Source organism: Telopea speciosissima, chromosome 4, assembly GCF_018873765.1.
Source record: "Telopea speciosissima isolate NSW1024214 ecotype Mountain lineage chromosome 4, Tspe_v1, whole genome shotgun sequence".
Lineage (NCBI taxonomy): Eukaryota > Viridiplantae > Streptophyta > Magnoliopsida > Proteales > Proteaceae > Telopea > Telopea speciosissima.
The window spans coordinates 63,510,757-63,536,760 of record NC_057919.1 but is presented as its reverse complement, the minus strand read 5'-3'; the positions used below and the strand labels follow the sequence as shown (position 1 = coordinate 63,536,760).

The window sequence follows — 26,004 nt, the reverse complement described above, 5'->3', positions numbered from 1 at the left end:
AGCTGGCTCCTTTATTGGTGGAGTCTATCGTCGAGGACATCAAATATCTGAGTACCTGTGTCTTAGATTGTAAATTCTCTTTTGTTCCTAGCAAAACCAACTTAATAGTTGATATCCTAACACGGAAGGCCTTGTCAACGCCGTGTACAACAGTTTGACCAAACTCCACTCCGTGATTGGTTGAAAACTATAACTCATCCACCACGTGTAATTCACGAGTTTATCAATAGATTTATTCATACAAAAAAAAGATTGAAACCGTTAGTTAAAAGCAAAACATTCATAAATAGCCATATTAACCTTCACTAATATACTTTTACCCTTTTACCCAAAAACCCAAACTTTAATGGAGTTTTACCCTTATGTTACAAAACCCTCTTTCATCTCCCGCGTTTTGCGAACCTCCACTGTCCTCTCCGGCAATTTGCGAGGGAGGAGCTCCACTCTCCATTCCGACGATCTCAAAAAGAAGCACCCTTCATGGATCCGATCATCAGCTGCTCAAGTAAAGCCTCTACAAGTGATAGAGAAGAAAAAGTGGAATGGGAAGAAGAAACCAGGTAGCGGATGCCAACTCCCGACATCCCTCTGAGCTTGGCAGAACCAGAAATGGCCGCAGCATATTCCTTTCTTCTCCGGTAAGCCCCAACTGATTCTTCTTCTTCTTCTACCCATCCGAAACCATCTAAACCACTTCTCCTTTCCTTCTTCTATCTTCTTTTTGCCATGACCGAACCCTCTCTTCTCTTCCCCTTTGATTATCTTCTCTTAAAAGCCCAATTGAAAACCCATTCCCATCTCTCAAATCTCTAACCTCCTCTCTAATTTTCTCCCAACTGAAACCCAGAATTTTGCCATGACTGAACCCTCTCATCCCTTTGATTATCTTCTCCTAAAAACCCAATTGAAAACCCATTCTCATCTCTCAATTCTCTAACCTCTTCTCTAATTTTCTATTAATTGAAACCTAGAATAACTTTCAAGGCAGTTATCCCCGAAGCTCCCCACCACCGACGTTTATGACCTACTTGCGAAAAACCCTACCAGCAGCTTCGCATTCAAGAAATTATCGTTCAGGAACAGCCTTCTTAAGCTCTGGTCCTTCATCTTCTTGTTGTAATCCCAGGGAATTGGACCACGGAACCTATTGTACCATGCGTAATCGCTGATAGCACTGGAAAGCTCGCCAGATTGACGGGAAGTACCCTTTAATCCTATTAAACCCCAAATTGACTGCCACTAGCTTCTTGTTATTCGTGAGCCCTAGTTTCCATCCCTCTAACATTCGATAGTGTAGCCATTGACCCAAGTACACCTTTTCACCGGAGAGTTGTTGGGCAATGGGAGGTCCGTCGGAAAATTCTATCTACCTGACCTGGACCTTCGTTGGAGATGGTGTGTAGCAAACCCTATTTGAAAATCGATTTTTCGATTTTAGATTTGGAGGACGTAGTAAGGGTAAAAATAGTATTAAAATTTTATTATTTTAAATAATTAAATGTCTTTTACATTTCAAAACTAACACCACATTAACACCGTTAGCGTTCATGGGTACGAACGTAATTGTTCAAACAACAGGAGGTATTCTGTTAATGTTTCAAACACAAGGGGAGGCGAATGTAATTTGCTCTTTTGTTTTTTTTGTTTGCATTTTCAAAAAATTTAACCGGATTCTTAAGCGTCCCATTCAAATTCTGTGTGGTACCTACAAATTTTTATTATATCGATCCTACATTCCTACCTCGCGCCTGTTAATGGTGGATTAGTTTCTTCTTCATTTGGATCGAGGGAGGCAGATGAGAATAGCGCGCTTTCATGGGGTCGATGACTTCCGCTTTTAAAGCCCAAATCTCTTTGCTTCCCACCTCGTCTTCATGCCTTCTACTTGTTCATTTCCGCGTACCTATCGATTTATAATACCCAAACCCAAGAAGATACGGAATAAACCCCCCTCCTCTTCGCCCTTCTCCACCATCTTCGCATCTGCAAATGAAGATGAAGATACCCTGTTCAAGTTCAAGTTTAGACTCAATCAATCGATACCCATCATGCAACTATTGCTATCCCGCTTGCGTGAATCCTCCATAAGTCTTTTATCTGTTAAAGAGCTCCATGCCCAGATCATTATCAACTCTCTTTCCTCAGATGAATTTGTCGCCACCAGACTTGTTAATACGTATTCCAATTTGGGCACTTTGAGCGATGCCCGCAAAGTCTTCGATCAAATATGTAACCCGACGGTCTTCCTATGTAATGCCATGATGGGTGGGTATCTTAAAAATGAGCGTTTCATGGAGACCCTTGAGTTGTATCAGATGATAAAATCCCGCGATTTAAAAACCAATGGTTGCACCTCTACTTTGGCACTCAAGGCTTGCACATGCTTGTCAGATTTTGAAATGGGTAATATAATAATGGGAGACGCCGTGAATAATGGTCTGGTAAATAATCGTTTCTTTGGGAGTTCAGCGATAGGCTTCTTGGTGAAATCAGGCAAAATTGAGGAAGCTCGAAGGGTGTTCAATGAAATGCCTCATAAAGATGTTGTTTGTTGGAATTCAATGATTGGAGGTTATGTGCAGTCGGGTTGCCTAGATAAGGCTTTTGAATTGTTTTTCAAGATGTGGGTTGCTGGGATTATACCAACTGCAGTAACTGTTTCAAACTTGATCCAGGTGTGTGGAGGTATAAAAAATTCAGCACTTGGGAAATGCATTCATGCATTTGTGATTGGATTGGGATTGAATGGTGATGTTTTGGTTCTTACTTCTTTGGTTGATATGTATGGTAAAATTGGTGACACTAAAAGTGCTAGGCAGGTGTTTGATAGGATGCCATCAAGGACTTTGGTTTCATGGAATGCCATGCTTTCAGGATATGTGCAGAATAGATTAATCTTTGAATCATTTGAGCTCTTCCGTCTATTCACATCGGACGACATTGTATTTGACTCAGCTACAATTCTTAGCCTCTTTCAGATCTGTGCTCAGATAGGTTGTTTGGAAGGTGGGAAAATCCTTCATGGTTGTGCTTTTAGAAGAGGCTTTCAATCGAATCTCATTGTGTCGACTGCAGTTGTTGATCTGTATGCTAAATGTGGTGCTTTAAATCTAGCAACTTCTGTTTTTAATGGGATGAAGGAGAGGAATGTGATCTCATGGACAGCATTGTTGGTAGGACTGGCACAAAATGGCCATGCAGAGGATGCATTGAAATTATTTAGCCAGATGCAAGAGGAGGGAGTTGCTGCAAATTCTTTCACTCTCGTTGGTTTGATCCATGCTTGTGCGCATCTGGGATCTTTGAAGAAAGGAAAGAGTGTTCACGCCCATTTGCTACGGCATGGAATTGTGTTTGATGTAGTTAACATGACAGCCCTCATTGATATGTACGCCAAGTGTGGAACTATAAACTCTGCAGAGCGATTATTCAACAACGGCTGCATACCCAACGATGTTGTTCTGTGGAATTCTATGATAACTGGTTATGGCATACATGGAAATGGATACCAAGCTGTTAGAGTCTTTAATCAGATGAAAGAGAAGGAAGTCCAACCAAACGAAACTACCTTCATTTCTGTTCTGTCTGCTTGTAGCCACTCAGGAATGGTCAGAGAGGGGATGCATTTGTTCCAGAGCATGTCCACAGACCATGGCATTTCGCCGAGAGAAAAGCACTACGCTTGCTTGGTTGATCTTCTCAGTAGAGCAGGCCGTCTTGAAGAAGCTGAAGCCTTGATCAAACAAATGCCATTTGAACCGGGCAACCTTGTTCTTCAGTCTTTGCTTAGTGGATGCCGAACTCATAAGAACATTGATATGGGTATCCGAACTGCAGATAAATTGCTTAGTTTAGATACTATGAACCCTGGAATTTACATTGTGTTATCAAATATATATGCTGAAGGAGGGAGGTGGAGTGAAGTAGATTATGTAAGAGATCTTATGAGGAAGAAAGGGCTTAGGAAAACTCCTGGATACTGCTTGACCGAAATAGGAAATCGGGTCCATGCATTTTTTGCTAGGGATGATTCACATCCATATTGGGTAGAAATTTCTCACATGTTGGAGAATTTGAGGATACAGATAGAGGCTTTAGGTTACATGCCAGACACTAGTTGTGTTATTCTTGACATCGACAAGCAGCTGAAGGTGAAGCTTCTGTGGGGCCATAGTGAGAGATTAGCAATTGCATTTGCACTTATAAATACCCCATCCGGGAGCTTGATAAGGATCACGAAGAATCTTCGTGTCTGTAATGACTGTCATACTGTGACAAAGTATATTTCGAAGATTGTTAGGAGGGAGATCATTGTCAGAGATGCTAACCGTTTCCATCATTTCATAGATGGGCACTGCTCTTGTGGTGATTACTGGTGATGTGGATTCACTAAAAGAGATTAACCACTAATTGCTCAGTTTTTTTCCATTTTGTCTGGATGATAACATTGAGCTGGAGTTATCTCTATAAACAGGTAACTGAAGCCTCGTATATGGAGAATTTATTATGCAATTATTCTTTCTGTATAAAGCAATGATATGAGAATAGTCATCCCACTGACCTACGGTATTAGATTATAGCTGCAATTTTATCTTTTCAATGAGGATTAGTTTTGCATATCTGCTTTTAGGATAGTAATGCCAAAAATGTGGCAATCGGATATACTTGTGTTTTATTATGTGTGAATCTATATGCATGTATACTATTACTTCAATTTTCATGTCATGGAGGACCATGATGTATGTATTGCATTTGCTACGCAGTGTAGACATTTATCCTTTTCATCTCAAAATTCTATACGAATTTGTTTCAGCATTATGAAGCACCCATCCTTGCCCAGAGCTAAAGTTTAACCAGTAATGGAGGTGGGTGAGATGTTAGAGTGAAAATATCTGATGCAAGATAATTTGGTTCCATATCATTTCCGAGACTCATGTGGAAGTTTTGCCCTGAATTCAGGCTGATTCCTGGACACTGGACAATTGAGTGGAACCACTGTTGACATCATGAGCAGAACCAGTATTTCAGTGTGAGAAATGCAACTGATATGAGCTGCATTGCATAACAGGTACCAGCCTTCTATCACTAGGATTCCTCTTTCATTGGGCTTCTTTCTTCTTCTTCAAAGGCAAAAGCTCTTCTTTCTATTATTATCATAATTATAAATAATCATCCTAGTATTGGTTCTTTACTTTCAAAATAATTTTATGTCATATGAAATATAAAACTCAGCAACTTAACTTTTATGTTATGTTGTAAGTTATACGATTTAAATTGTCTTCTCTGTACAAGGTTTTGAATTTTAAAACCCTCTAAATCGATTGCTATGTATTTATTAGTCTATGAAAGAATCTGATTTATATTGAAGGAGTTATGTACCGGTAAAACTTAATTTGGTGTGCGCGAATGTTGTCAAAATTGCTCTGAATGAAAATATTTTTTTGGACATCAAAACAAATGAATATTTTACCGCACTTTTGGTTTTTCGCAATGTTTTACCATAATAAAATTTGTGGGATTTTTAGATTTGAGAAAAACCCCAGCATTAGAAAGTTGAAAATTGCACCAACCGTAGAAAATCCAGCTTTTGTTCTTGAACTGAGGGGTTGACTTTTTATCCTTTTGAAATTTGATTTTTTAACTATTTTTATTCAAATAGGGGGTATTTGCTTATTTATGAATAATATCTTAAGTAAATGTTATAAAAAAAACATTTACTTAAATGATATTAGGCATAAATAAGTGTATGTCCTGGTTTCTGGCATAAATAGGTATCTATATACCAAGATTTCCAACCGAGATGACCAAAACCACCAAGATCTCGGCTGAGACATTATAACTTTCCATTTAGACCTTCATCTCGTCTTGCTATTTTGAAATGGCGAGTTATTAGCGAGATCTCGTGAGTTCTTGTACCATGCTCCCATTAGAATTTATTAGTTTTATGGTGAATAAAGAATAGAGGGTGGGTCTTGGTGCAATGGTAAGGTTGCTCCATTGTGAACAAATGGTCACGGGTTCGAGTCTGGAAACAGCCTCTTTGCGAAAGCAGGGGTAAGGCTGCGTACATTATGATCCTCCCCAGATCCCACAGTGGCGGGAGCCTCGTGCACTAGGTACGCCTTTTTTTTGTGGTGAGTAAAGGATATGACCTGCCCATTGCGAAGCCAATACTGGGAAGAACCAACTTGTCCTCTTGAAAGAGGATATTTTCATGCTTATTTCATAGAAATTTTAACCTTACATTGGGCTTTCCAATGAAGAGCATGGCATGCAATGTTCTTGGTCATGATGTTGTCACTTCGTGTTTCTAAGGAAGTGCATGGCATGAAATGTTCTTATGTTTTTATGTATTTTATATGCTTCTAAACATGGGCCATAGCAGGAGTGCATGGTATTTAAACATTATTCTGAGCTATGTATTTTGTCTTTGTGAATTGCATGGTTTACACACATCTGGGAGTCCATAGGGATTCATATTTAAATCTGTTGCAGTACTGTCCCTGCAATTGGGTTAACATATTGAGAATATGGACACATGGATGCTGTTCTGCTGTACAAGTGTGGGAAGAGCCACTCCACTTCAAAAAACCAGTACTTATTCCATTCAATTCAGCAATCATGGAGTACAATCTGATATAAGCCTTTTCCAGTCTCTTTTCCCACCCCATATCTAGAATCAAATAGTTAAAATAAACATTCATTCCATGGCATTCACTAACAGATGTATGGTTCTTCCCAGTATTGAAGAGTGGATTGATTTCAGCAATCATAAAGGACTTAATTTCATTCATATGTGTATTTGTTGTTGTGTTTACAACAGCATCCAAGCCTTATAGCAACTTAATGGGGTGGGCTACATGGATCCTATAAGAGAAAAAGGTGAAAAGAAGTAAAAAAGGAGGGGAGGGGCAAACAACATCAACACAAATCTCTAAGACATCGACCCTTCTTAACTATGTACCGCTTCTTAACTGCCCAACATTTTGCGCTTAGTCTCGAAGAGGGGGGGAATACAAACAATGGCAATACATAACAAAGACCAACTAAATAGGGTTGACCGCATGGATCTTTGATCTCCAATCAGCTCTGTTTGAGGTCATACTCGGGGCAAGGCCTAAGCTAAGCATGTCTTTCTTCACCGCCTGCCTCTAGTTCTTTTGGTTCCCTCAATCAAGATCATGTCGCTCCTCCGGACTGGAGCACCAGAAGGCCTCCGTTGGACATGGCCATACCATCTCAAACGATTCTCTCTAAGTTTATCATGGATTGGAGCTACTCCCAAGCCAGCTCTAATGTGATCATTCCTTAGTTTATCCTTCCTAGTTTTCCCACTCATCCATCTCAACATCCTCATCTCTGCTACACCAAGTTTATTGATGTGGCACTTCTTCATGGCCCAACATTCCGACCCGTACATCATAGCTGGTCTAATGACAGTCCTATAAAATTTTCCTTTAAGTTTTAAAGGGAAACGTTAAACACACAGTATTCCGGTCGCACTTCTCCACTTCATCCACCCTATTTTAATCCTTGGGCAACGTCGTCATCTGTGTCTCCTTTCTTATTTACGATTGATCCCAGATATCTAAAGTGGTCACTTTGCGGGATCTCGCTCTCCTCAATATTCACCACTTCCTTATCTGTTCCCGAGCTACTAAAGTTACACATCATGTATTCGGTCTTAGTTCTACTTATCTTCAGACCTTTTGATTCCAAGGTTGATCTCCATAGCTCCACTTTGGTGTTAATCCCTGCTTTTGCCTCATCTACTAAGACAGTATCATCTGTGTTAAAATAAGTGTTTATAGGGTCAGATGTGTCTTTCCCTCTTATTTATTCCTGTCTTTTACTATTACGGTTTATGTAGGGGCAATTTGGTCCCATCAGTATTATTGTTTTTAAACATAATAAATTTAGTCAATGACCTGCGAATCTGCGACAGAACATTCAGTTCTACCGCAGGCCCTTTTCCCTATTGGGGTTTGCGTGGTTTCCTTCCTCTCTTCTCTTCTTCTGTCTTCTTCTTCTTCCTCTAGTCTGGTTAATTATTTTCTGATATTATAAAATGGTATCAGAGCTTCCTTAATCAGATTGGAGTTTCTTTTCGATTTTCTTCTGATCCCTCCTTGTCGTTTTCCTCTTGTGGTGTGCAGCCACCCATAGCTGCTTCTATTATGCCTTAAATACACTCCTATCAATATTTAATGGAGTGATTTTAATTATATCTACCTATTACTTGTTGTTGCTTGAATGTCTACATCAACCACAATTATTGTTGCAAGGATCGATCTCCAGAGAAAACCCTGACAGTTCTCGATCACACATGGGAAGAGTGTTGTTGAAGCTCTGTGTTTTGTCATGAAGTTCTGTGGTTCTGCTATATTTTTGATGGTTGATTGCTACTGAATTTTCTCCTCCAAAACCTTGACATTCATTTTTTTTTTTGGTTGGTTGGCTTCTTCTGGTTGTGAGTTGCTAGTTGGTTGCTGCTTGTTGCCTGGCTACTCTGCTGAAGACTGCCCTTATTTTTTATTCCTTGAAGGCTGGTTTATTGCTGCTATTCTAATTTTCTCTTCAGTGTCGATTGCTGTCCCTTGACTCCACTTGTTTCCCTGATCGATTCTTGAAGAGTGTGGTTCACTATGGCTGATTCAAAGACTCCCCATGATAATTTCAATGTTCAGATCACCTCCATCAAATTGAAGGGTAATTCTAACTATTTACTTTGGGCACAAACTGTCCGTGTCTACAACATAGCTAAGGACAAACTTAGCTATATTACTTCTAATCCTCCACCTGTAATCCCTGGAGGAAGGAGAATGCTATTATTCTGATTTGGTTATGGAACAGTATGGAGTCGGATATTGTTGCCAATGTCATGTTCCATACCACTGCCAAGGGAGTTTGGGATGACCTCAAGGAGACATACTCTCATGAGCAGAGCATGACACGTATCTTTGACCTCTATGAGAAGTTATTTCAATTTCAACAATCCGATAAATCTCTTCAGGAGTATTATAGTGCTTTTAAGGGTATGATGGAAGAATTAAATGTGTTCCAGCCGCTTACTACTAATGTTGAGAAATTGAAAGCCCAGAGAAATGAGTTTTTTGTATCCAAGTTCTTGGCTGGTTTAAATCTTAATTTGAAGAATGTGACAGGACATCTACTTGCTAGTGAATCTATCCCTACATTGAATGATACCTACTCCAAGCTGCAGCGCATTGTTTCCCCTAGTTCCAACCCTGACACTACTCCTAAGGAAAATTCTGCTTTTACTACTACTGGAGGCCGTGGTTCAGCCGGGCGAGATTCATCCACTAACCTTCGTGATGAGATGCAACAATTGATGCGCCGTATCAAGAGTCTCGAGTCATCCACTTCCACTTATGGGTCATCTTCCTCCGCTGCACATTAGCCCATGTAGGTACACCAGCTGCCTTCTTTTCTACTGCTTCCACACCTTGGATCATAGATTTGGGGGCTTCCGCTCACATGACTGTTAAGTCTTCCATTTTTAGTTCTATTTCATCTGATTCTCACACTCCATCGGTTATTGTGGCCAATGGTTCCTCCACACCTGTTACTGGGCATGGCACTGTCTGTCTTAATTCTACCCTGCCCCTTTCCTCTGTCTTACATGTTCCTCAATTTCCATTAAGTCTCCTTTCAGTTAGTCAACTTACTAAAAATTTGAACTGCTCAGTAACTTTCTTTCCTTCTCATTGTATTTTTCAGGATCTTCACACGAGGAAGAAGATTGGTGGAGGGTGTGAGAAGAATGGACTATATTATCTACATGGTGTTTCTCCATCTGCCTCGATTGCTACTACTGCTGTTGGTGGAGAGTCTCCTTTTCAGTGGCATTGTAGGCTAGGACATTTATCGTTGTCTAGATTAAAGGTTTTATTTTCGCAGTTTAAATCTTTAGATAAGTTAGAGTGTGAGGGCTGCGAGTTGGGTAAGCATCACCGTGCTACTTATCCCTCTCGTTCTATGCTTCGTAGTACGTCCTTATTTTCTTTAGTGCATAGTGATGTGTGGGGTCCTTGTCGTGCAAGTAATAGACATGGTTTTCGGTATTTTATCACTTTTGTGGATGACCATTCCCGAACCATGTATCTTTTGAAGGATCGGTCTGAATTTTTACATGTGTTTCAAAGTTTTTGCAATGAAATAAAGACTCAATTTAATACTTCTATTAGTTACCAAAAAAAATAAAAAAAAAATTCGGTCTGATAATGCGTTGGAATTTGTACAAAACGAGATATCTTCCTTTTGTGTCGCTAACGAAATGATTCATCAAACTAGTTGTTCTACACTCCTCAACAAAATGGGGTAGCGGAACGAAAAAATAGGCATTTACTTGAGGTTGCCTGGGCTCTCATGTTGCATATGCATGTGCCCAAACATTTTTGGGGCGATGCAGTTCTTACTGCTTGCTTCTTGATTAACCTGATGACTTCGTCTGTCCTTGTTGATAAATCTCCGTTTTCAATTTTATTCCCTGGTGTTTCGATTTTCACCTTGCTTCCTCGAGTTTTTGGGTGTGCTTGCTTTGTTCATAACCTTCATCTTCCTGGTGATAAATTGGACCCTCGGTCCACCAAATGCATATTTTTGGGTTACTCTAGGACTCAAAAGGGATATAGGTGTTATGACCCTCTGACTCGCAGGCAGTTTGTTAGTGCATGTGTAACCTTCTTTGAAGGTACATCTTATTTTTCTGATCACCGTACTGTGCCTAGTGATCCGTTAACTGTGTCTGATCCTCCTCCTATCCCTGCTGTTTTTCCCATATCCACTTCTCCACTATAGGTGTATCGGTGCAAGAGGCACATTGGGCAGCTCCATCCAGATAATACTGATCCATCTACATCGCTTCCTATACCATCCTCAACCTTTGGTGGAGATCCAGATTTACCTGCTCTTCTTGACTTACCAGCTGATCCAGATCCTGATGACTTACCTATTGCTACTCGGAAAGGTAAACGCACATGTACTCAAAAATCTATAGTTGCCTATCCCATTGAGCAATTTGTTTCTATATCTCATCTTCCATCCTACCATCTTAGTCTTGCTACTTCCTTGTCTACTTATACCATTCCTCGTACCCACACTGAAGCTCTTGCTATCCCTGCTTGGAAGCAAGCCATGGATGTGGAAATGGATGTCTTATTGACTCGTCATACATGGGAGTTGGTGGATTTACCTCCTGGTAAAGACCTAGTCAGGTGTCGGTGGGTGTACACTATTAAGTATCATTCTGATGGTTCTGTTGAGCGGCTAAAAGCCCGTCTAGTTGCTAAGGGATATACCTAGACCTATGGTGTTGACTACTTTAAGACTTTCTCTCCTGTGGCTAGGCTGAACTCTGTTCACCTCATTATTTCTATGTCTGTAAATTTTGATTGGTCCTTGTACCAGTTGGACATTAAAAATGTTTTTCTTTATGGTGACTTACTCAAAGAGGTCCATATGGAGCAACCGCCCAGGTATGTTGCTCAGGGGGAGAATAGTGGGCGTGTGTGTAGACTACACAAGGCCATTTATGGGCTGAAACAGTCTCCCCGAGCATGGTTCGAGAAGTTTAGTTCCATTGTGACTGGTTTTGGTTTTTCTCAGTGCTTCTCAGACCATTCTGTATTTGCTCGTCGGCAAGGAGAGAAATTGGTCGTCATTGTTGTTTATGTTAATGACATTATTGTGTCAGGAAATGATGAGAGTGGGATCAAGGAGGTGAAAAATTATTTGCATCAGAATTTTCAGACTAAAGATTTGGGCCAGCTTCACTACTTCCTTAGGATTGAGGTTATCAAAAGTAAAAAAGGAATCAGCCTATCCCAAAGGAAGTATGTGTTGGACCTCTTGACTGAAACTGGTATTCTTGCTGCAAAACCAGTTGATATTCCTATGGATCCTAATCACAAGTTGGGCTCTAATGATGGTGAAGGTCTTAAGGACGTCCACTCCTATAGAAGCTTCGTTGGAAAGTTGTTGTACTTGACTGTCACTCGCCCAGACATATCTTATGCTGTTGGGGTTCTCAGCCAGTTCATGCAATCCCCTTGTAAGTTTCATTGGGATGCTGCCATTCGGGTTCTTTGGTATTTGAAGGGAGCCCCAGGGAAGGGGCTGATTTATTGCCCAAATAAAAATAGGGAACTTGTTGCCTACTCAGATGCAGATTGGGCAGGTTCTGCTAGTGACTGTCGATCTACTACAGGGTATTGTACATTTGTTGGAGGAAATCTAGTGACGTGGCGAAGCAAGAAACAGACCACAGTTGCCAGATCTAGTGTTGAAGCAGAGTATAGAGCTATGGCCTATACCACTGCAGAGTTGATGTGGATTAGGTCTCTCCTACTTGAGATGGGGTTTTCAGTCTCAACCCCTATGAAGATGTTTTGTGACAACCAGGCAGTCATCTATATTGCTAGTAATCCGGTCTTTCATGAGAGGACTAAGCATATAGAAGTGGATTGTCACTTTGTTCGCAGCGCCGTCTTGAAGAAGTTGGTTGAGACACCCTTTGTTACCTCGTCTGATCAAGTTGCTGATGTGTTCACAAAGTCCCTATTTGCCCCTGCTTTTCGGTCTTGTTGTAGCAAGCTGAGCATGGGCGATATATATGCTCCAGCTTGGAGGGGAGTAGGGGAGTATTAAAATAAGTGTTTATAGGGTCAAATGTGTCTTTCCCTCTTATTTATTCCTGTCTTTTACTATTACGGTTTATGTAGGGGCAATTTTGTTCGATCAGTATTATTGTTTTTAAACATAATAAATTTAGTCAATGACCTGCGATAGAACATTCAGTTCTACCGCAAGCCCTTTTCCCTATTGGGGTTTGCATGGTTTCCTTCCTGTCTTCTCTTCTTCTGTCTTCTTCTTCTTCCTCTGGTCTGGTTAATTATTTTCTGATATTATAACAATCTGCAAAGATCATACACCATGGGACCTCTCCTTGTATGCTCCTGGTTAAGTCATCCATGATAAGTGCAAACAAATAGGGGCTCAAGGCTGATCCTTGGTGTAACCCACTTGAGATTGGGAATTCACTACTTTGCCCCCGGTTTTCTAACGCTAGTCGCCACATCAGCATACATATCTTTAATTATGTTTACGTACTTACATGACACTCTTCTCTTCTCTAATATATTCCAGATTAGCTCTCTAAGAACTCTGTCGTAGGGTTTTTCCAGACCTATAAAGACCATATGACAATCTTTCTTGCCTTCTCTGTATCTTTCCATTAGTCTCCTTAATAAGAAAATTGCCTCCATTGATGATGTTCCTGGCATAAATCCGAATTGGTTTTCCGATATAGTATTCTCCTTTCTTAAGTGAGCGTAAATGACACTCTCCCATAGTTTCATCGTATGGTCATTAACTTTATGCCCCTGTAGTTATTATAATTCTGAATATCTCCTTTGTTTTTGTTGAGTTATGTAACCCGATAAGGGTATTTTGTGTTTTTTTCTTTATTTATTCCCTGTTATAAGCATAGTTGGCTATACAGGGATAGTATTGTAATTCTGCCTTATAAGTGAATGTTATAAATGAAGGGGCTGAGTGTGAAGATCAATTCACTTAAGCCATTCTCTTAATTTATGTCTTGCTAACATGCTATGGAACAGTGGATAGATATAAGGCCAGGCTGGTGGCCAAGGGCTTTACTCAGACCTATGGGATTGATTATCAGGAGACATTTGCCCCAGTGGCAAAATTGAACACTATTCGGGTTTTGCTATCATATGTTGTCAATCTTGGGTGGGATTTGCAACAATTGGATGTGAAAAATGCATTCCTTCATGGAGAGCTGGAGGAGGAAGTTTATATGGAGGTTCCTCTAGGTTTCTCTTGTGACAAGACTCATGGGAAAATTTGGGCTGAAACAATTTCCTCGGGCTTGGTTTGGCAGGTTCCATAAAGCAATGATCTCTGTAGGATACAAACAGAGCAATGCTGATCACACCTTGTTCATCAAGCGAAATGGAGATAAGGTCACTCTTCTTATCGTATATGTCGATGATATAATGGTGACTGGCAATGATGCAGATGAATTTTCTCACCTAAAGGCTTTCTTGGGACAAGAATTTGAAATAAAAGATCTAGGACAGCTTAGGTACTTCCTTGGGATTGAAGTTGCTCGTTCTCCCAAAGGCATCTTTCTCTCCCAAAGGAAATATGTTCTGGAATTACTCTTAGAGATTGGGTTGTTAGGATGTCACCCATGTGACACCCCTTTGGAGGCTACTACTCGTCTACAAGAAAAGGATGGTGATCCTCTTGATAAGGGGCGCTATCAACGGTTGGTGGGAAAACTAATCTATCTCTCCCACACTAGACCAGACATTGCATTTGCAGTTAGCTTGGTCAGTCAGTTCATGCATGATTCCTACTCCACCCATATGGTTGTTGTTCTTTGTATTTTCCACTACTTGAAGTCAGCTCCAGGGAAAGGGATTCTCCTATCTCCACATGATCATCTTCGCATTGAGGCTTACACAGATGCTGATTGGGGTGGTAACCCTAACAGGAAATCTACTTCATGCTATTGTACCTTTGTAGGAGGTAACCTTGTCACATGGTGAAGTAAAAAGCAAACTGTGGTGGCTAGGTCCAGAGCTGAAGCAGAATTCCGTGCCATAGCCTAGGGCATATGTGAGCTATTGTGGCTTCAGAGCTTACTCTAGGATATTGGTGGTTCTGTTCATCGTCCAATGATGTTGTACTGTGACAACAAAACAACGATCAACATTGCTCACAATCCAGTGCAATATGATTGTACCAAGCATGTGGAGATTGACAGACACTTCATCTAGGAGAAGTTAGAAAGTGGGCAGATTTGTATACCTTTTGTGAAATCTGATGATCAACTTGTAGATGTATTCACTAAAGGGTTAAGTGGAAAATTATTTCATCCTAGTCTAGTCAAGTTGGGCATGTGCGATATCTATGCACTAATTTGAGGGGGAGTGTTGAGTTATGTAACCCGATAAAGGTATTTTGGTTTTTTTCTTTATTTATTCCCTGTTATAAGCATAGTTGGCTATACAGGGACAATATTGTAATTCTGCCTTATAAGTGAATGTTATAAATGAAGGAGCTGAGTGTGAAGATCAATTCACTCAAGCCATTCTCTTAATTTCAGTCTTGCTAACAGTTTTTGTAGATTGGAGCCACAAAGCTTCTCCTCCTTTCATCTAGCATTTTCCTAGTGGTCATAATCTTGTTAAACAACTTGGTTAGCCAAGATAGCCCATAGAGTCCTACAATCTTCCAAACCTCAGTTGGGTGTTCGTTGTTGGGTTTAATCTTCTACTAATTCAACTTGTTTAATAGGAAAAATTTAATATAAATGATGGGGGCCAACATATTGTTTTATGACATTGGCGCACATGTGGCAGGATTACAAGCTCGAACTGAGGAGAGAGAGACGGAATAAATATCCTAATTTATATGATCCCACTCGCCTTACATATCCTATAGACATTCCAGCTAGTCAGTGGGAGTACCTTATAAGAAGGTGGGCATATGAGGAGTGGCAAGTAATATGATTTTTTGCAACAATGAAGTGACAAGTTTCCTTTTACTTAATTTCCTAGGATACCTATTTTAATTATGGGTTTTATGTATGATAGGAAAAATCTAGAAAAAATAAAAGTAGGAGAGCAAAACAAAACATGTCCCATACAGCGGGCCGGAAGAGCTTTGCACAGGTAGCAGAGCAGTTGGTAAGTTTCTTACGCACAACTCACGAACAGTTGGTAATATCATATATGCATGTGAAATTATTTTATCTAACTCTCATATTTGCTTGTTCAACAGAAGAAAAAACCTGACGGTGCAGAATCTTCCAGGGTGGAATTGTTTAAGGAAACCCACAAAAGGAGAGATGGCAGCATTGTAGATCAGGCTTCAAGAGAAATATTAGTAAGTGTTTATGGTAAAACTTGAATAGGCTTAATAAAGCATGAGGCCAGAGAGGGCTTCAGCCTGCTCATGAATTTATGAATGAAGATGAAGCTTTCAGCTCAATTGTTTCTGAAACCTTCTAACCTGCGGCTGATATTTCTGATTCTGTTTTGTTTGATTACTATTCTGCTACACATCAGTTCATCATTAAGTTTTAGTCGCAATCCTGATATCAAAATATAGTTTTTTCAATCAATACTTCAAATCCTACTGCAACTAGGATTCTTTAAATCAGGAATTTCAGAAACTGTTTCTGCTCTTCAATTGCTGGTTTTGGTTTCTGTTTAATGTTTAGACTTCTGTTTCGATAAAGATCTATAAAATAGTTTCTGTTTTCTCCAATTCTCTATCGAGCTCTAGAGTCCTACAGTTACATGGATTTATGAAATTTAATTTTCTGAATCTAAAATCTGTTTTGCTGTTATACCTCTAGGACTGTACACTCGACCAGGAGTGCAGCTAGTTCTGACTTGTTTTACCTCAGTTATTAAAAATCTCTCAAATCTGGTTTGTTCCTTTAATCTGTAATTTTATTTTTTAAAGGTTTTCTAAGCCCTAACACTTTGGTGGTTAGAAATCCCCATTAGAAGACCAAAGGTCTATTCATAAGATAGAATTACCAAGGCTAGTATGAAACCTTTCTAAATGAGAACTCATTGATGACAACAGACTTAAACTTTGGGACTGATTCCTAATAAGACTAGAGCACTTAAAGACTAGTGCCCTCTTTCTTTCTTTTTTTTGTGCTTAAGCACTTGAAGACTAGTTGAGTAAAAGAAAATTATAAAAATTCATATACCCATTAGGTACACAGTGTTGGTCTTTTAAGTCGGCCCATTACAGTAATAACCCATTATATAATTAGCCCAACCCATGTATAAGACCAAAGGGACAAATAGCCTGACCACCTATAAGGAGGTAAATCAACTTCTTGTGCCCTCTTTGTATTCAATCTGACTTGCAGGCCTGTATTTGCATCACTTGAAATATTTAATGCTGTGCTCCATTGGTGCTGCCCATACAACAATTTTTTTTTTTTTGTTTTTTTTGTTTTTGAGATACTTTTAAAGTTGTGCAGGTTCAATGCATGTTTACGCCTGTTATAAGATAGAATTTACTGCAACTGTAGGTTACAGGATTATCCTATTGCTTTGTTTCTTAAAGCAGGAATGGCTCGATTAGCAGCATCAACATTACGGAGTAGAACTTCAACTTGCATTTAAAAGGTGAAGAGTGCTGTGATGCCAAGACTGGAGACTCCGTTGGAAACCCAAATGACTCATATAAGGTGAGAGACAATGGGAAGGGAGGCACATTTGCATTGGCCAAGAAGGCGAAGTTTGGTTGGTGTTAAGTTTTGTTATGCTCTTTGCTGGTTTCATTATGGTTTTGCATTGGAATTGGAAGAACTGCAACCTGCGGTGGACATAAATAGTACATGGGATCACCCAAATTGCAAAGCTTCATGAAGCCGGTAAAGGATAACTAGGATATATGCCAACCTTTGGTATTTAGCAGTAGAAACTCAAATATTGGTTACAATTCATACGATTTCTGAACTGATGCCCCTACCTCTGACTTGTCTTCTTGCAGAACACACCATGCAGACCTTGTATCCAATGGTTCCAAAACTCTTTAAGATTCAAGTGAATTGGATCTCCATTTGGGAATCAGGACAAGTTGGAAAATCTCAAGTTCATTCACCTACTGTCCACTACTCGTCACTGGTAAGGAGAAGCTGCTGAGAGGAATCAACAAAAATAAAGCAATATGAGGTTTAGAAAACAACAGGAAAGAGATCAACCAGAGCCATAAATAGCTCATCAATGAAAGGTAGATCAAAGCTATAGTTAATAAGAGAGAAAAGGAGAAGAATGGGATGAAATATCTTCTTCCAGATGCAGTAGGGATGACAAATCCCAGAGTGTGGCCTTTGCCAGCACTCCCATGTGTCTATCTCTCTTCTCCTCAAAACAAGGGGGCAGAGGTATCTTTTCATATGGGGAGGAGAGAGATAGACTCATGGGAGTGCTGGTGTAGGCCACCCTCCCACACACACAACTTTCTCCTTACTTATATATATCAGAAGAAAACTAAAGAACGCTGTGTATTAAGTGCATATAGCTTAGCTAAAAAGGCATCAACGCAAGGCGTGTGGGCTGGTGCCTTTACGTTTGTACTAGTGGAAACCGTTTTAAACATAAGGGCTCTTAACCATTTCTCTCTCTCTCTTCACATCACCCTTGGCTTGGCTGCTCGGCTTGGTGGCTCCCGTGGCTCGGTGGCTCCAAGGGCCTGACAATGACTGAATGGCAGGGACCTGGGCTGAGCTCCCTGTTAATATTGATGATATTAAAAATGAGGCCCAGCTTTGAGTCCAAAGTGGCTTCAACAATATAAGCTTTAAGCCTCGTTGCGGTTAATTATAATTAAGCGAATTATTATTATTAGGGAAAAAGAACGATACCAAGTCACATAGTTCCTGTGCATAGACACGGGAGAGTGCAAATTTATCGTCTGAACCCCCGGTGAAATAAATAAAACCATCCATGTTAATGCCCCTATGTGCTGTCATGGTCCCTACGATTGTGCAGGGACTACACAACCAGACAACAATCTCATGCCCTTATATTATTATTATCACAATGATCTGTTATATTTCCAAATGTCACAAAACATCTATTTTGCCATGTGGACATCAATCTGCCCATCATTTCATCATGTCTTGCATCAAAATACTTGCCAAAAATACAAGATGGAGAGAAGCTAATGGCTCCAAATTCGGGGAGTGAATGCTTTACAAAAATTACAATAAAAAAGGAGGACCAGTTGTCTTTTCCATGCCCAATCCTCTCCTGCCTAGCACAGAAATTTACTCTGGCTTGTCAATTACCAGATATAGTAACAACTAATTCTTTTGGGACTTTAGAAGAGCTCTGGCTGGTTAATCTCAATTCGACTCCTCTACTTCCGCCTGCCCCTACCTCCGTGTGCGCCCCACACACAAGCAAGGCAGAATGTACTGCCTTACCCCTGCCCGAGTGGGGGTAAGGTGGTACTTTCCGCCTTGATTGTGTGTTGGGGCGCACGGCAGTACCAGGCAGGCGGAAGTAGAGGAATCGGATTTGGTTAATCTCCCTAACTATATACAGTCTTAATAATCTATGTTTTGGTACAAGACTGATGAACAACCAGCATTTCAATTCACTAAACCTTATCCCAATGTGATTAATGATGGTTTAATCTGATATGAGAGCCACAAAATGCCTTTCAATTTCATAATTTTCCCTATAATAATGTTGCGTTGTACTTGGCACCTAAAAACATAATGGGCTGTCTATAGTCATTTACTATTCTTTTCTAACAAACTTCTGATAAAATGTCATCCACCCTTGTTTGTACATGGGTGAGACTCACCATTTAGTACTTAATAGATCTTATTCATCATGCACTAACCTACTAATTACCTCCTAGTAATTAACATAAGCATGTAACGCTACATTTTTGTTTTGCTTAGCATGAACTATCTAGCTATGTATATTTGCCGCATTTTTTTTTCCGGTCATCACTGAAGCAAATTTTTACTTGATTAGTGCTCTCATCCTATCAAATCATGGGTTTATTGGTACTAATTAGAAATGATAGACGCATTCCAACTCCATTTTAATTAAGTTTTGCTTTGAAAACCATTGTCCATCAAACACTTGAATGGGCTCCATTCTTATAGTGCTTTCACCTGATTTGTCAAGAGCCAATTTATGACTTAGCCCAGCCCAACAAGTTATGGGCTTCATACAGCACTCCACACACATTTTAAGGTCGCAATTAGGACACCAACGAACAGAGCTGTTTGTCTTCTTCAGCTAAAAGCAAAAGCCATATAGAGTTTGATTGAATAAAGCTTCAAAAGAAAACTATTTCATCATCATCTCTACTTTTTTGTAGTTATATCAATGCAGTCAGTGTGGAAGGCTATCACAAGCTTGTTGCTGTGCCAAAGAGCTTCAACCCAAGAATGGCAATCATAACTGGCCATCACCCATTAGCTTTTGCTTTTGGCCTTCTAGGTATCACACATTCATTTCCATCTCTCCCACTAAACTCTTTCTTGATTTATTTCCTCTTAATACTAATCCCTTGCTTTTTGTTTCAAACTTCTCTAGGTAATATTGTGTCATTCATGGTGTATCTGGCCCCATTGTAAGCTTCATGATATTATATTAACTAATTTAATCAGTGATTAAAGATTTTTTGAAATTTTTTGCTAATTTTTTTCTGTTTTTTCTCTTCCATTTTAGGCCAACCTTTTATCGTGTTTATAAGAAGAAATCAACAGAAGCCTTTCAATCAATACCTTATGTGGTAGCACACTTTAGTGCAATGTTATGGTTGTATTATGCCTTCCTCAAGCCTAATGAGTACATGCTCATCACCATCAACAGCATAGGATGCACAACAGAAGCCATTTACATAGTAATATACCTGATATATGCAACCAAAGAGGCTAAGGTTTGTAATTTTATATCCTTATAGTTATAGACCTTCAAAACCCACTTGATTTATCCTACCCAGATCCTCCATTAATGGTGTTTCTTTGACATCTTCACTTGTACCTTGCCTTGCCAGATCTTCACTGTAAAGTTGCTCCTATTGTTCAACGTCGGAATGTTTGGATCGATCTTAACTTTCACGATTATATTTGCTCATGGATCACTAAGGATTGCCATTGTCGGGTGGATCTGTGCTGGATTCAGTGTCAGCGTTTTCGCTGCTCCTCTTAGTGTCATGGTAATGCTTAAACCCATAACTCAGTACAGTACTTGAATCAAGAAAATAGTATTATGTCCATTAATGATACTTCTTTTTACACATTTAATTGCAGAGGCTAGTCATAAGAACAAAGAGCGTCGAGTTCATGCCATTCTCATTGTCTTTCTTCCTCACTCTATGTGCAGTCATGTGGTTCTTCTATGGCCTATTGGTGAAAGATTTCTACATAGCAGTAAGCCTTGCTTAAGTTTCACTATTCAGCTCTGTTCTTAAATCAATGCTCAAAATCATCTCTGAATCATTGTGCAGAGTTGCTAATGGTGCCTGTTTGATGACTAGTTACCAAACGTATTGGGATTCACATTTGGAATTGTTCAAATGATCCTTTACATGATCTACAAGGATACGAAGAAAGGCCTTGTATTGGAGCTGAAGTTGCAAGAATTGGATCCCAACACTTACCCAAGTGAGGATCAAGGTAAACCAATAGAGATTGACACAGAACAGGGCATTCAAGAAAAATCCACTGAGAGAGAGTCTATGAACAAGAGATGATTGTTGAGGTACTTGAGATGGAGTTCTGATGGAGGACTTCAGGGGGAGAGTTTTGCTGTTTCTGTTCTTGACATATACTCGTCAAACATACTATACATCTTCACCATTACTTATTCTTTCCTGCAACAACTGATTTTACATTCCACATGGAAGAGAATAGCTATATATCAGAAATGTACTTGTGAACCATGGTTTTAGCTTCAAAAATTAAGATGTTATATGTGGAATTGCCATTGCTATGGATCACTCTTGATCTCTTCTGCAAATTAGACAAGTAGTTGTTAAGAAGAAGGAAATTAAGTAAGAAATCAAGCAGTCAATAACATGAAAACTCAGGGATCAACTGGGTTTCTCTTTGGAGTTTGGATTTCCTTTAAAACTTGCTGTAATTTGGCTTGGTTTTTTGAGTCTTTTTGACTCCACAAATCCATTTCACGTTAACTTGATAAACTCAGCCATATCTAGACATTAACTTGAAATGGTAGTTAAATATAGGTGAACTTTTGTCTGACAGGTAGACTCAAGATCTTCACTAACATGTCAAGTCTCAGACCTTCCCTTTGGACTAGTGACAAATAAAATTTCTAAAACCATAGAAATACATGAGAAGATAACAAGTAAGAGGATAGATAATTGAATTGAGTCTAAAATTTGACACATGGCTAACCCACACCACTTTGTATGGCACCAATAATACGCTTCCACATGGTCAGTTAACTGTGACCCATGCAGTCTAGGGAAACTTATTTAAATTTACGACAAAGGATCGATACATTGCTGTTGTGAGATGGAATCTTCCACGCTAAGCCAATAAGAATATAGGAGGGGGGGCACTACACGATTCACACATAAGGGGCCTCATATGTCAAGGAGAGAGTGCTAGCAAAGCAAATGCATGATAACAGTATCATTTTCTCTTGAATTTATAATAAAGTACCCACTGCAAAAGGTTGCATAGCTAACTATTCACTTGGCAATCCTCAAGTTTATTATCCAAATCGTCTCATATTCTAACCATGTGGATCCATACTGATAACTTTTTTTCTCCACTCTAACCATATGTACTCTTTATTGACGAAACCATTTTCCATTTTATGATTGGTGTGACATATGGGAGATTCCGCCCACACCAATAGCATGGATAACTCTTAACCAAAAATAAAAAAAGAGAAATTCTTTGAGCTAACGGTTAAACATATAGGTAGCATATTAATCCAAGCATGCTTCGATGATTCATCGATAGGGGAAGGAAAGAGAGAGGTGGTGGGAGGAGGCAAATAACCCATGTTGACAACATGATTGATGTGGTATGGGAGATTTTATCTACTCAAGTGGGCATGCGTAAACCCTTACCCAAAAATTAAAAAGGAGAGATTCTCTGAGCTAGCGGTATAACCATATAGGTAGCACATCAATCGAAGCGTGCTTCAATGATTCGTCTATACGGGAAGGGGAAGGAAGGAGAGAAGTGAGATGAGACAGATAGCCCATGTTGGCAGCTCAGAAAGGCTGTTCACAAACGGGAGAAAGAACGGCACTAGCGAAATGACCCTCACACCCCCTGAAAAGATAGAAATGACTAGGGGTACAGTGGTCATTTCACACGCTCTTGTGTCTGGGCACATGGGCGGCATTCGTTGTGCAACCAGGTGGCATTCTTTATCCCTAAAAATAAGGGAGAGAGTTTTCTGTCTGGAAGTATGGCTCCTACACCAGCATGGGGGCCAATGGAGGGCACATGGAAGCATTAATAGGGGTGAGATTTCTGCATGTCATTAGGGTAGGGCGGTCATTTCGCAAGAGACTTTTGGGCGCAGGTGCTACAATCCCGAACTCTTGTCTATTTTTAACCTAAAAATAAAAACCGATTTTGATGTTTCGTTTCGGATCGTCCAACCCAGACCGACATAAGACCCTAAAAACTAATTTCAGGCAGGACTTTCAGTAGAGGATCAGAGAGCTTTTTCTGAACTTTAGGAAGTTAGTTTAGTTATCTCTTTTCTCTGGGTCAAGCTGTTCTTCTACAAAGTTTCTCTTCTCTACAAAGATGAAAGAGCGAAGAGACGAAAATCACATCAAAGGGAATGGAGAGAAGGGCTCCAAATCATCATTCACATTCAAGAAGAATACGAATAATATTACGAAGAAGAAGAGATTGGGAGGGGGAGGTCTGCCGCTTGAAACTTTCGCCAATGCCAAGTCTAAGAGCAGAAACTACAATCCTTCCCTCATTAGTAAGCCTTCTATTCTTCATTAACAGACTTGACCTACTTCAATTTTAACATCTACTTGTTATTAAATTTTAGGGTTTTCATTCACCCCCCACCCCCAAGGGTTTTCAATGTTTTTTAATCTTACCTTTTCATTCTTCTTATCCATTGGTTTGTTTGCTTGTCATTTCCTTTGTCGTCCGATCGATAATTTTGTGGAGTTCCAATTACGTGAGTAGAAAATCAGTGGCAACTGCAACCAAAAAAAAAAAAAAAAAATTGGTTGGGAGGGAGGGTAGGAAAGCAACATGAATGCAAGAATTTTGTGGTTTTGTTTTGTGGGTCCAACTCAAATCTCAGGTTTAGCCACTGAAGTGTAGGTTTGATGCTTAGAACTGATAGTTGGGATTGAAGGAAACAGAGGCGTGGTGGCTAACCAGTCCATTTCATGACCCGTAAATTACAAATGATTCAGATGAATTTAAGTTTCCAATTTGGGCTATTCGCTCTTGGCTTTCCACATGGATCAATCTGAACCTTGAACAAGTTGAATTACGCTCACCATTGCAAGGTTCTTGGATCGGCCTAACTAGCTTTTGAGGAATTAAAAAGCCATGGAGGGTTAAGTTCCATGAGTAACAGATGGCAGGGGGGGAATCCCTTGGCTTGACACTATCTATAACCTGGAGAGAAAAGGGGGTTGTGGGTGCCCCTGTCTGGGAACTTTCTGAATCAAGGAAAAGTTTTGATGACTGGAAACCTTGTAATCTTACCAAGTAAGTGGAACATAATACCTAAGACAAGCAATCAGGAGATAGGTTACTGATAAATACTTAGTGATCCTGGCATGAATCCTAACCTTCCTAGTCCCCGGGTCTGCAGATCATGCGATGCACAACTTAGCTGAGGTACAACTTTTTGGGCTTTTCTGTGCATTGCAGTGGAAACCAACTACCTTTTTTGTCCACTCTGCCTGCTTCCTTCCCCATGTAATTTGCTTACTCCATTTTCTGTATCTTGGCTGCTTGTGTTCTGTAGTATTCAATTAGTACAACCGAATTGGATGAGGAGCACGTTTTTCTCCCATTTATACTGTCATTGCATCAAGAAGTAACCAAAACGATGAAGAATCCAAAAAGAGTTTTTATAATGTCAGAAACTCATAAATTGTAAATGTGTTTTACTACCTGATCTAGAAAGAGTATTTAACAAGAAGGCAGTCTCTTGTCCAGGGTGTGGCCAAAAACTAGAGTGAGCATATTTGTATACCATAGCTTCCACATCCTGTGGTTTTAGAGAAGAAAATTAAGAACAACCCTGAAAAAGTGTGAATAACAGAATAAGCAGGCTATTGGATATAAACCTTGGGTCTTTGGTGGGTGTGAGAGATGTGATCTGCTCTCTCACCGTTGTTATTTCATGATTCATTCTCTCATGAGCAAGTCATCGACCTTACTTAATTCAATAAACTTATGTTTTAATTGATTGTTAGGGCTCGAAGCTACAATGCTGCTTCATCTTTTAGGTAGTTTTCTCTTCCTTCCCCCATTCCTATCGTTTCTATCTTCATGGCTAATGAACTTAATTTTAATGTTTCAGAGAAGCAAAGGGAGGTTTATAAAAATGCCAAACAAGTGAGCAAGTACAAGAAATTGTTGAGGCAACAAAATGAAACAGGGAACAATTTTTTTGCAACCAAAGAATCACCAGAGGTTTGTACTTGAAGTTTCTTTTAGCTTTCAAGCAGACTCTTTGATTATTGTTCTTGCTGGGTCCATTAAATCAAGGGAATTGGACTTCTTGTTTTCAACACCTAAGTCGGCTGGAAAGCATTAAGATGGAGTAAATCGCCATTATCCAGGCAAATGGAACACTTTTGTGGGTCTTATCAACACTGGAGATCTTATATAAACCATCATGATTATGATTTTACTTGATGTGGTTACTGCCTATCAGCTTAGTGTAATATGTAAGATTATTGTCAATAGATTTTTTCTTGTAACATGATGTGTAACCACAAACAGTTTTCGGGTGTTATTACAGGATAACAGAAAAGATGGAGATGATATAAAGACAAATGAAAAGAACAAGAAGAAGAAGAGCACACATAGTTTGGGAGAATTGTATGAAAAGAAGCGTGAAGAGGATGAGAAAGCAAAGATGGAGAGAGAGGCAATCATCCAAGCAAAGAAGGAAGCGAGAGAACAAGCTGAAGCTCGAAGGAAGGTAGTGAGAGAGAAGATGTTTAAGAAGACACGATCAGGTCAGCCTGTTATGAAATACAGGATTGAGAATCTCCTACAGAGTATTCAAGATTCTACAGATTAGATGACAATCTGCTGCCTATTACTGTAGTCATTTCTAGTCCATACTTTGCTGGATAGTCACTAGAAAATCCCAATTTTGTAGTATTTTCTGATCCCTAGATTGCCATTTTTTTATTGTAAGGTAGAGAGTATACTTGGCTTTCGTGTTTGTTTGTTTTTTT

At 39.6% G+C, this 26,004-nt stretch overlaps 3 protein-coding genes across 3 annotated transcripts; all 3 read left to right on the top strand.

The window, feature by feature from the left end:
- The first annotated feature begins 1,742 nt into the window (after positions 1 to 1,742).
- LOC122657474 (pentatricopeptide repeat-containing protein At3g24000, mitochondrial-like) lies at positions 1,743 to 4,675 on the top strand. The gene has a single exon (XM_043852184.1). The coding sequence runs from the start codon at positions 1,875 to 1,877 to the stop codon at positions 4,377 to 4,379; it is 2,505 nt and encodes an 834-aa protein (XP_043708119.1). The 5' UTR covers positions 1,743 to 1,874; the 3' UTR covers positions 4,380 to 4,675.
- A 15,220-nt stretch (positions 4,676 to 19,895) lies between these two features.
- LOC122659527 (bidirectional sugar transporter SWEET14-like) lies at positions 19,896 to 21,306 on the top strand. The gene is made up of 6 exons (XM_043854632.1): positions 19,896 to 20,048; positions 20,145 to 20,181; positions 20,280 to 20,490; positions 20,608 to 20,769; positions 20,864 to 20,983; positions 21,091 to 21,306. The coding sequence occupies exons 1-6, from the start codon at positions 19,997 to 19,999 to the stop codon at positions 21,304 to 21,306; spliced, it is 798 nt and encodes a 265-aa protein (XP_043710567.1). The 5' UTR covers positions 19,896 to 19,996.
- Positions 21,307 to 23,322: 2,016 nt separating this feature from the next.
- On the top strand, positions 23,323 to 25,935 carry LOC122657479 (rRNA-processing protein FYV7). Its single transcript, XM_043852190.1, has 3 exons — positions 23,323 to 23,540; positions 25,116 to 25,228; positions 25,560 to 25,935. The coding sequence occupies exons 1-3, from the start codon at positions 23,354 to 23,356 to the stop codon at positions 25,842 to 25,844; spliced, it is 585 nt and encodes a 194-aa protein (XP_043708125.1). The 5' UTR covers positions 23,323 to 23,353; the 3' UTR covers positions 25,845 to 25,935.
- Positions 25,936 to 26,004: the final 69 nt, after the last annotated feature.

Coding starts and splice junctions, on each gene's coding strand:
- LOC122657474 (XM_043852184.1), top strand. CDS start 1,875: ATGCCTTCTACTTGTTCATTTCCGCGTACCTATCGATTTATAATACCC.
- LOC122659527 (XM_043854632.1), top strand. CDS start 19,997: ATGGCAATCATAACTGGCCATCACCCATTAGCTTTTGCTTTTGGCCTT. Junction 20,182..20,279: donor ATGGTGTATCTGGCCCCATT/GTAAGCTTCATG, acceptor CTTCCATTTTAG/GCCAACCTTTTATCGTGTTT. Junction 20,770..20,863: donor CTGCTCCTCTTAGTGTCATG/GTAATGCTTAAA, acceptor ATTTAATTGCAG/AGGCTAGTCATAAGAACAAA.
- LOC122657479 (XM_043852190.1), top strand. CDS start 23,354: ATGAAAGAGCGAAGAGACGAAAATCACATCAAAGGGAATGGAGAGAAG. Junction 23,541..25,115: donor CTACAATCCTTCCCTCATTA/GTAAGCCTTCTA, acceptor TTAATGTTTCAG/AGAAGCAAAGGGAGGTTTAT. Junction 25,229..25,559: donor CAACCAAAGAATCACCAGAG/GTTTGTACTTGA, acceptor GTGTTATTACAG/GATAACAGAAAAGATGGAGA.